Raw genomic sequence first — 10,784 nt, 5'->3', positions numbered from 1 at the left:
TCGAAGCAAAGGGCTCATCATCATCACCTTCATAGTTGATGTCATCTATACCGAAAATATCAGTCAACATATCATGCAGTGGTGGTTTTTCAATAGGCTCTGTATGATCGTGACTCAATAGTTCTTCTTCTGGCTGGACTATAGTTTCTCCATGCATATACCAAGTATACTTTTTTGGAAATCCTTTTTGAAGTAAATAAGTTAATACTTCAATTCTCGTCCCCATATTGTTGAACCCACATTTGATACATGGACATATAATTTTTCCATTTATAGCAGCTCTAGCAAAGGCAAAGTCCAAAAATCCTTCAACCCCGCATTTATACTCTGTTGATGTAATTGATTTATGAATCCAACTCTTATCAATCATAATTGAATGACTCTGTTTAAATAATAATGTATCAAAATATAAGTGTATGAAAGGCATAACAATGAATGATACAAAAAATCAACATATCATGTATTAGTTCCTAATTAATATACACAATAAATTATAGAAATGTAGTGACCTAAAGTGTAAAAAGAGGTGTTAGTGAACCAACCTAAACGGATCGTCAAAAGTAATATTAATATTACTCACTAATTAGCTGCAGAGTAAATAAAATTGTATTATAGAATCTCACAATCTGCATCACAAAAAAAATGAACGTTCCACTTTAATATTCGATTATGCATACTAAATTTAAAAATTATTAAGGTAGAAAATCATAAAACAAATAAGTTTATATAATATTTGAGTAAAAATATACAAAAAAAATCTATATGTTATGTATGAAAGAAAAAATGAGGCAATATAAACATAAAATTTATCTAAAGTGATAGCATGATTTATTTAGAAGTATATCAAATTATGTTTAATACACAATGGTGTTGTGTAAGGGCATTTGAAATTGCAAAAAAGTATAACAACTATTTATAATGAGTATACAGAGATACATTTTAGTTTGACAATAGAGGGGTATGGCCCCCAAAACTTTTTATAAAAAGATTTATTAGTAGTTATGCATACTAAAACTTTATTAAAACTCTCAACACTAAGTACCGTTACATAATACTTTATAATTTTTATTTGTAGATATTTATTTTTTATGATATTAGTAATAAAAAAATAATTTTTATTTATAAATTTTATTTTAATATAAAAATTTTATCATGATTTTTATCTTAAAATTTTTAGTCTCCTCAAAATTTTTCAGTCAAGCTTGAGTTACTGTGAGTACGGTAATATATATTCGAAAATACAAATATTTGTACCTATTTGAGAGTAGTGGTGCACAAGGAATAAAAAATTAAATATCAGGATAACCTTCAGGCTATTTGAAATCTCAAAAAGTTGATTAAGATTAGATCCACACTTTATTTGTTTTGAATGATTTCACCTTCAGTGTCCTACAAAAGAAAACAGGCTATCCATGAATCCAAAAATACATTAAGTATATTTAAATCATATAAAGTGAGGTATAACGTTGTGAAAAAATTTACCTTTGTCTCTGATCTCGATAATTGTCGTCGCACTCTTTTTTTTTTCTTTATCACAGTAGCAAGATAACAAACTAATATTAATGAAATCCAAAAATTTTTTCTATTAAATTGTGAATGAACAAATAATAAGAACATACAAATGAATGAGAAGGAGCATCAGGTCTTATATAATGTTGATATGTTGATATGATGCACATTTATAGGAATTAGTTAAGCAAAAGGTTAGCTATATGAGTAAGTAACGAATGATTTGAACTATCTTATCTATTGGTCGTTATTTTTATCCTTTTCTATTACTGTTATCATTTTTTATAACAAATTTTAAATTCAAAATCTTAAAAGACTCAATTTAAATGTTCTTAAATATTGATACTTGATTTAATTAAATACATATTCGATTAGTAATTGAAATAAAACTTATTTTATTTTTAAGCCTCCAAATTTAACTTCTTTTATAATAAATGTTAATATGATTTAATGACTCAAGATTCATTTATGAGGATATTGATGTGCTTAACTCGAATAGGATTATGCAGCTTAAGTCTTTAATGTATTCGTTCCTTCCTTTCTGTTCATCTAATATTGTTGTAACTGGTCTAAGCAGAGGCACATTAGTATATGAAAAGTTTAGAGGACGAGAATGCTATTTCTTTGAAAGGAATGTATTAACTATCAGAATGGAAGACATGAGAGGAGTCATAATAATCAATTAAGTAGATAGACATGTTTAGTCGAAACCGAAGAATAACACTAAACAAAAATACTAAGCCTAGATAAAACTAGAATTTAAAAGAGTAGTTATGTTCAACAAAAGTAAAACAAAAGTACATCAAATATAGTATTCTCCTGGACACCAAATTTCACAAAATTGCCTAGCATTGTCACGCGCAATAGGATCCAAATCATCTATAGGATATGGCTTTTTGTTCAGATCAAATTCTTTTACAGCAGCTTGGATTATTGGCGATTCAGTTGTAGAGCGAACGTATCCTCTCTTTTGAAAGAACTTTGCAATATGTCGTTCTATGATATTGAATTGCTTTCGACATGCCCAATGAAACTCATATGCCGGCTTGTTTTTGACACTCATCTACAAAGAAAAATGTTATGATTTAAATTCAGTTAATAGCGCTATTTATAGTGTTTGCCAAATAAATTCATTTCGAAAATTACCTTCAAATCCATTAGTATAACATCAGTATCCCAATCAGAATCTTTCTTAAAGTATGGAAAACCGAACCTTACCAGATACTGCATGCTCAATGCATATATCTCCTACAAGTTTCAGACGAATCAAATCCAGGCAACATTTAAAGGATTATCTTCAATTAAATAATAAAATGCAAAAATAATCGTAAGCGTGGCAAACTTTAAGAGTAGAATCCATAATAGTGGGTGAAGCTTCACGATAGAAGGGTGCTTCTTCAGAGATATTCGTGTGAGCATTCAGAGCCACCAACCAGGAATGGATATTGATTTTATTAAACCAAACGTCGGAGGCAACATCGAGTGCGTGTTGCAACGAGGAGAAAGGAGAGGCAGAAGCCATCTCCTTGGCGAATTTGATGCTTCCACAGCATTCAAGAAACTCATTTTCTTCCATAGCAATCCAATTTGAAGATTTGCTGCAAGACTGCGAAACATGGGGCAATGATGTATCACCATGCTCAGATAGAATTGCCATCTTGGATCACCTAAATATTAAAAAATGTATTATGAATAAAAAAACAAAAGTACATATAGAGAGTTTCTGCATCAATACTTATTATTAGCATGTTCAATGTGTTTAAACATTAAAAATTGAATATGCAAATTAAAGGTTGTCCTTTATTTTTTTTCTTATATATAATTATTCAAGTTTTAGATACTATGTAGTTTTTATCACTTTAATTAAATTTTGATGTTATTTTCAAATAAAATTAGCGTTAACCAGCAAGCATGCACTATAATCTTCAACAAATACAGAATGACCATCATAACTGTATGAAAAAAATACAAAGGAAAAGATATTGTAACATGTCATATCCTTATTTTTGTTAATGTAGCATCACTGAAGAACCAAATAAAACAACCTAATAAGAGCAAACACCCAATAATCTAATAACAACAAATGAAGGAAAATTTATTTCATAACTCAGGAACAAAAATTACAAATATGACAAGAAGTATAAGAAAAAATTGAGTATAATCCTTATGGAAATTGTATTTACAACATATAAATAAACATGATACTCACAAAAATTGGAAGAGGATAAGAAAAGATAATAGTTAGGTGTTACCTGACAAAAGATTTTTTCAATTCTCTGGCGGTATGATTTTGTGCTGCACCAAATTAATTAGAGGGAACAGTTATTTAACCAAAATAGAGGGAAAATATTTAAGTAAAAATTGGGAGAAAATGGTGGGAACCATACCAGAAATATTCATCGCGCGCAACTTTGCTACGGTGTGTGTTGTTCGTGGGAAATCAGAATTCCAAGAATGAAAGCCGAATATAATTCTTGCCACGAAAAGATAAGTTTGTCACAAATATTTGCCCAATTTGTGCAACAATGTTGCATTAGTAACATTATTGCGTGGCTAAAGGCAATGCCTTTTGGAATCCCAGCCACTAAGAAGGTCACACATCTTTCTGAACCAATGCATGTCTGAGCCTCAGCGTCGGTGAAGAAACCCAAAATCAAGGAGTCGTCGAAATCTGAGAAATATGAGAAAATGGATTCAAAGAAAGGGATAAGCTAAGCAGAGGGAGAAGGACTCTCAATACCTTCGATTTGGGGATTCGTTAGAGTTTTCTGCTCCTTTTACATCTTAACTTTTATCTATAATATATTTTAAAATATTTTATTTAAAATGATATTCATTTATTCTTATTCAATGACTAAATTTGATTAAAAATTTTATTTTCAATTTTGAGTTGGTATATTTTTTATTTTTAATTTTTGTTACAATAATATAAAGTAAAATGTAATTAAGATTATAAACACAAAATTTAAAATAAAATAAAAATAATTTATTTATTTATTATTAAGTAATGGAATAAAAAATCATGTAAAACAAAATGTGACATAATAAAATGAAGGATATTATAAATAAAGAAGTGATTTATTAAAATAAAAATAATATAATAAAAAATTAGTACTAAATATTAATTACTTCTACTTGTTGTTGTATTTGACAAATTTAATTTATCTTTACATAATAATATAGTAAAACATACAGTAAAATTAATATTTATCAAAAATAATAATTGTAAAATAAATAATTAATAGTATATTCTAATTAAATAATAGTATAAATAAAAAATTTTAATTTATAATTTCACAAAATAATTTTAAAAAAAATAATTATACATGTAATAAGAGTACAGTACTCACAAATATATACAATGAGTACTAAATTATATAAATAAAAGACTAATTTTTTTTACTTATCTTTAATTTTTTAAAATTCAACAAATGATAAAACACTACAAGAAACAAGGGGTTTGGCCACAGAAAAAACCGTGGCTAAACTCCAAAATAACTGTAGCAACCATATATTGACCACAAAAAAAATATTCGTGGCTAATTAGGGGGTTGCATTTATGATTTTCCATGGTTTTTTGGCTTTTAGCCACAATTTTAAGAACCGTGAAGACCTTAACTTAGCCACAACATAACAAAAATTAGCCATGGTTTTAACCGTGGCTAAATCCCAGAATAAAACAAAAAAATATTATAGACCACAGCAAATTTGCCATGGTTTTAATCGTGGCTAACTATGAAGATTCCAAAAAAAATTATATTCTACATTTTATTGTTATTACATCAAATTTGACGATAAAAAAATATTTTCTTTACATAATGAAATAAATTCAACATCCATACATATAAGATAGAGCAAAAGAATTCAACAACATAAAATAACAAAATATACAAAAGATAGTATAGGTTCAAATACTTAGAATTAACACTTCATTGTGTGCTCGATCAAAGGATTGGCTACGCTGTTAGTAGTTTTCAACTTCCTATGCAACTTCACTAGCTAGAGCTAAACATTGTAAGTGAAGACTTTCAATATCTCTTGGAAGGCTGGAATCATACATTAACGAATATGAGCTCAATCATTAAAGATCTATGCACTGCCATGCAAAAAAAAAAGTATACAAAGGCGGAAAAGAAATATAGTGAAACAAAGCAACAAGAAGAAATAAACTTTGAACTTTATATATGTAAGAAACTTAGAATAATTCAAAACAAAAAGTGAGACCCAACTTCAATGAATCAATAAATGTCATGACGTGTATTATTTGTGCTTTCCCTTGATCTACCTCTCCTTTACATATCTTCCATCATAATCCAAAATTCATCAAATATTAATTGTATTTCATAGTATATTAAGTAATTAAGCATGTGCACCAGCAATCTGCATACCAATTAGTCAAGAATTCTAAGAAATAATAACAGCTAAGACACTAAAGTACCTACTTAACAATTTGGTTTCAGCAGCTTTATAAAGAGAAGAGAATACAAATATATACTTCTTGTTCTAAACGAAAAAATGGTGCCATGTGCACATCTGATTCACTTTAACTAGTATCCTCTTATTTGTGTTGTTTTACTTGGCAAATTCATTCTTTGCTCTGATTGTTTAATTTTTTTTACCCTTATGTCTTTACACTATCATACCTCCAAATTGTCATACTAAATGGATTTAAATAACAAGAAGAAGAAATAAACTTTGAACTTTATATTACATAACAATAAGAAATTAAGAATATTCAAGCAATAAGATGACATTCAGTTATTATACATGAAAGATAGGTAGAATCACATAATACATTAAGTAATTAAGCATGGAAACAAAATCACATACAGGATAGGTGGAAATGTGGAATCATGTACCTATAGCAGATGTTCTTTCACATACAAGCAGCTCCTAAAGTTTTTCATAGCATAATATCACTATCACCATTCTTACCTATAAACAATTGTAGATAAAACAATCAGCTACCTTCTTAATTAAAATATGATGAAAACTTTTCTCTACACTGGATCCAACATTGCTAAGGTGTATATATATTAGTAGACAAAATAAACTAGGGGCACATAATTGGAAAGAAAAAATTATAAAAGATACAACAGAAATGTAAAATATTAGATAGTATCCTACACTAAAATATCTTCAACTTGTAAAAGGTAAACTTGCTTCAAGTAACATGTGAGAGATTAAAAATCAACTTACCTTGCCAGTATTAGATAAGAACTCATGAACATCATTCTTTGTTGCCCTTAAAGGCATCTGAAATTATAAGCTGATAATCATCAAGAAAAAAAATACTGTGATACATAAGGTCTTATAATGGCCAGATGGACACTTAGAACACTGCAAAGAATATGACATATGACATTGCAAAGTAATGATGCAATCACAATTCAGATTCTCCAATTGATCAAATAATCACAACACAATACACATACAAAAAAAAAACTGAAAATAAAAGAGGAAAAGAAATAACTCACCCGAAGCGATTGAACTAGCACCTGGTAGTGGTGACTCGAGCATCGGCAATCCAACCCTACCTGTCGCCGTCATGCTCAAACTGATCTATGAGCGACGACAACAAGAGGAAGAATAGGTAGATCTAGGATGCAGGGGAGCTTTCCTGAATTTGGCGTAGACGAGCTCCAACACAATGATGAACCCCATGATTTTCTTTGCAAGGCAAGAATTTGACCTACTAATTCAACAAGAGAGAAGCTCGGAGGAAAGAAAGGGGGCTGAGATGACGCAAGGAAGGGAATGTATAACAAGAGGGGCAAGGAAGGGAAGGTATAACAAGAGGGACAAATTGGGTGGTTTAGGGTAAATTGGGGCAGAGGAGAGGGCAATACCAAGGTGGACAAAAGATTGAGATGGTGAGAAACGGTTTTGTGTGATTATTGAAGGTGAGAAATGGTTTTGTGAAAGATATGGTTAAAAATTACGAAAGTGCTCCGATTTAGGGGCACCGAGAATGTTGTTCGTGGCAAATTACCAAAATTTAGCCACCCCTGAAAGTTTTCGTGACAAATATGAGATATTCTCATTTATGTTTGCTATATATTAGTGTTCGTAGCTAAATTTTTGTGGCTAATTCCCGTTTATGTGGTATTGAAACAATCTATTTTTTGTAGAAGATTTACTAAAAAAAATTTTTCCTACTTAAAAATTATCCATTTTTTTATTACCTATCCAAATTATTTTATTTTAGTTAGATAAATTTTATTATTTGTTTTATCTAAATTCATTTTTTATATTTTTAGATTTAATTTCATAAATATATGTTAATGTTAGGATATTTAAAAAAAATATTATAAATTAATAAATTTATTTAAAAAAAATACATTTATTCAAGAACGATCATGACAAGCAGAGAGAAGTAAGGAAAGAGGTTATAGTTTGATTTTTATTTTTAGGAGAAGAGAAAAAATGATTTTGCTAAAATAAGGAGTATAAACTTCAAATTAAAAGGCTACAATGAATATTGTTTGTGGCAAAATGTTAAATTTTAGCCACTGTTACAATGTTTCGTGCTAAATATAAGACACGCTTATTTATTTTTATCACGATTCAGCATTTGTAGTTAAAACTTAGTGGCTAAACCTCGTTTTTGTGGTAGTGTAAGTGTAGGTGGACGGAGTTGGAAAAGGCGCAGGTGGCAATTGTGGACTTTACGTGGGTCATGGATATGAGAAGAGAAGTAAGGTTTTCAGGTAGAGGAAAAAAAAGGAGTGGGGTTAGTAAGTGTGTGATACAAAGGGCTTGAAAGAATAAATTGAAGGTTTAATAAAAAAAAAATTGAATAACGAAGAGTAGATGTAGTGCATCATAAATATGTGTGAAGTGACTTAAATGTATAGATAGTGGGTAGGATGCCAGTTTTATATTAGAAGCGAAAATAGAAAGATATGATATAGAATCAGTAGTAGTGGGATATGAAATAAAAGGAAAGATATGAGATGCAAGAGATAAAAAGATTTTAATGTAATATAATGATATGAGACAAAATAGAAAAGATTTTGAGAAAAAATAAATAAATAAGATATACAAAAATAAGACTCGAGGAATTTTACAAACTCAATAATCGATAAGTCACAGTATAAAAATGATCATCATAAGCCTAATGAGTAGGGGTGTGCAAAAAAACTGGTTTCACTGAACTGAATTGAAACTGAACTGAAACTGTTTTAAATAAACCAGTTTTTTTTAAATAAAAAATTGAACTGAAACCAGTTTTTATGAAAACCAGTTTATTAAAAACCAGTTTTTATGGTTCAGTTTAGTTTTAAACCAAATTAAAACTGGTTTTATTTAAACTCTAAAATTAGTTTTTACATACTCTTTCTCTCTCTCTCTCTCCCCTTCCTCTCTCTCTCCTCTTTCTCCCCTCCTCTCTCCCTTCTCTCTCTCTTTCCCCTTTCTTCCTTCTCTCCCTTCTCTCTCTCTCTCTCTCTCTCTCTCTCTTTTCCTCTCTTCCCCTTCTCTCTCTCTCTCCCTCTCCCTTTCCGTCTCTCTTCCTCTCTCTCTCTCTCCTCTTTCTCTCTGTCCTCTCTCGCTCCCTCCCTTACATCTCTCTTCCCTTTATTTCTTTCTCTCTCTCCTCTCCCTCCTCTCCCTCCCCCTCCTATCTCTCTTCGTCTTTCTCTCTCTCTCTCTCTCTCTCTCTCTCTCTCTCTCTCTCTCTCTCCCCCTCATCTCCCTCTCTCTCCCCCTTCATTCCTCTCTCTCTCTCCTCCCTTCTCTCTTCCTCTCTCTTTCCTCCCTTTCTCTTCCTCTCTTTCTCTCTCTCCCTCCTTTTTCTCGCTCTCCCATTTTCTTTCTCTCTCTCCTCTCCCTCCTCCCTCTCTCTCCCTCCTCTTTCTTCCTATCTCTCTCTCCTTCTCCTCTTTCTTCCCCTCCTCTCTCTCTCTCTCGATTTCCTCTCGCTCTCTCACTCTCTTTCCTTTTTCTCCCCTCTCCCTCGCTCCCCTTCCCTTCCCCCTTCTCTCTCTCTCTCTCTCTCTCCCTCCCTTCCCCTTCTCTCTCTCTTTCTTTTTCTCTCTCCTCTCCCTCTTCTCTCTCTCCCTCCCTTCTCTCTTCTTCTTTCTCTCTCTCTCTCTTCCCTTTTTTTGCTTTCTCTCTCCTATTTCTCTCTCCCTGCTTCCCTTCTTTCTCTCTCTTTCTTCTCCCTGCTCTCTCTCTCTCTCTCTCTTTCTCTCTTTCTTCCCTTCCTTTCTCTTTTTTCTCTTTCTCTCTCAACCTTCTCTCACTCTATATCCCCCTTCTCTCTTTCTCTCTCTCCCCCTCTTTTCTCCAAAATAAGAGAGAGAAGGAGGGAGAGAGAAAATAGAAAAAAGAGGGAAGAAGGAGAGATAGAAAAAAGAGATAGAGGAGGAGGAGGAGAGAGAGAAAGAGAGAGAAGGGAGAGGGAGAAATAGTTCAAGAGAGAGAGAGGAAGAGAGAGAGGGAGAGAAAGTGAGAGAGACAGAGAGAAAGAGAGAGAGGAGGAGAAGAGGAAAGGAGAGAGAGGGAGAGAGAGATAGAGAGGAAGAGGGATAGGGAAGAAAGTGAGAGAAAAGAATAGAGGGAGAAAAGGGTGAGAGAAAGAAAGGAGAGGGGGAGAAAGAGGGGCAGGGGAGAGAGAAAGGAGGGGAAGAGAGAGGAAGATAAGAAGAGAGAGGGGGAGAGAGAGAAAAGAAAAAGGGGGAGAGAGAGAGGATGACAAAGAGAGGGGAAGGAGAGAAAGAGGGGGAGAGATAGAGAAGAGGAAGAGTGAGAGGGGAAGGAGAGAGAGAAAGGGAGAGAGAGAGAGAGAGAGAGAGAGAGAGAGGGAGAAAGGAAGGAGAGAGAGGGAGAGAAGAGGAGAAAGAGAGGAAGAAGGGAAGAAAAGAGAAAAAGGGAGAGAAGGGAGAGAGAGAAAGAGAGAGGAGGGAGAGAGAGGGGGAGAAAGAGAGAGAGAGGGTAAGAAAGAGAATGTAAAATCTAATTTTATATATATTAAGAGAGAGAGAGGGGGAAAGAAAGAGAGAGAGGAGGGGGAGAGGAAAGGAGAGAGAGAGAGAGAGAGAGAGAGAGAGAGAGAGAGGAAGGGGGATAGGGGAGAGAGAGAATGAAAGAAAGGGATAGAGTGGGAGAAAAGGGAGAGACAGAGAGAGAGAGAGAGAGAGAGAGATAGAAAGAGAGAGGGAGAGGAGGGGGAGAGAGAAAGAAAGACAAAGAGAGGGGAGGGGAGAAAGAGGGGAGAGAGGGAGAGAAGAAGAGAGAGATGAAGAGGGAAAGGAGAGAGAGGGAGAGAAGGG

At 32.7% G+C, this 10,784-nt stretch overlaps 1 protein-coding gene and 1 long non-coding RNA gene across 2 annotated transcripts; both read right to left on the bottom strand.

Annotated features, from left to right (window-relative positions):
- Positions 1 to 2,311: 2,311 nt before the first annotated feature.
- Positions 2,312 to 3,166, bottom strand: LOC112757468 (uric acid degradation bifunctional protein TTL-like). Its single transcript, XM_025806049.1, has 3 exons — positions 2,852 to 3,166; positions 2,656 to 2,757; positions 2,312 to 2,572 (listed from the first exon to the last, which is right to left on the bottom strand). Exons 1-3 carry the CDS (start codon positions 3,164 to 3,166, stop codon positions 2,312 to 2,314), a joined length of 678 nt encoding a protein of 225 aa, XP_025661834.1.
- A 2,083-nt stretch (positions 3,167 to 5,249) lies between these two features.
- Positions 5,250 to 7,523, bottom strand: LOC140179843 (uncharacterized). The gene is made up of 3 exons (XR_011873670.1): positions 6,709 to 7,523; positions 6,369 to 6,444; positions 5,250 to 5,555 (listed from the first exon to the last, which is right to left on the bottom strand). It is a non-coding gene; the product is annotated as an uncharacterized lncRNA (long non-coding RNA).
- Between the last annotated feature and the right edge of the window lie 3,261 nt (positions 7,524 to 10,784).

The sequence above is a fragment of the Arachis hypogaea genome, chromosome 16 (assembly GCF_003086295.3).
Source record: "Arachis hypogaea cultivar Tifrunner chromosome 16, arahy.Tifrunner.gnm2.J5K5, whole genome shotgun sequence".
Taxonomy (NCBI): Eukaryota; Viridiplantae; Streptophyta; class Magnoliopsida; order Fabales; family Fabaceae; genus Arachis; species Arachis hypogaea.
The sequence above is the reverse complement of the archived record's forward strand: the minus strand, read 5'-3'. Positions and strand labels throughout refer to the sequence as shown.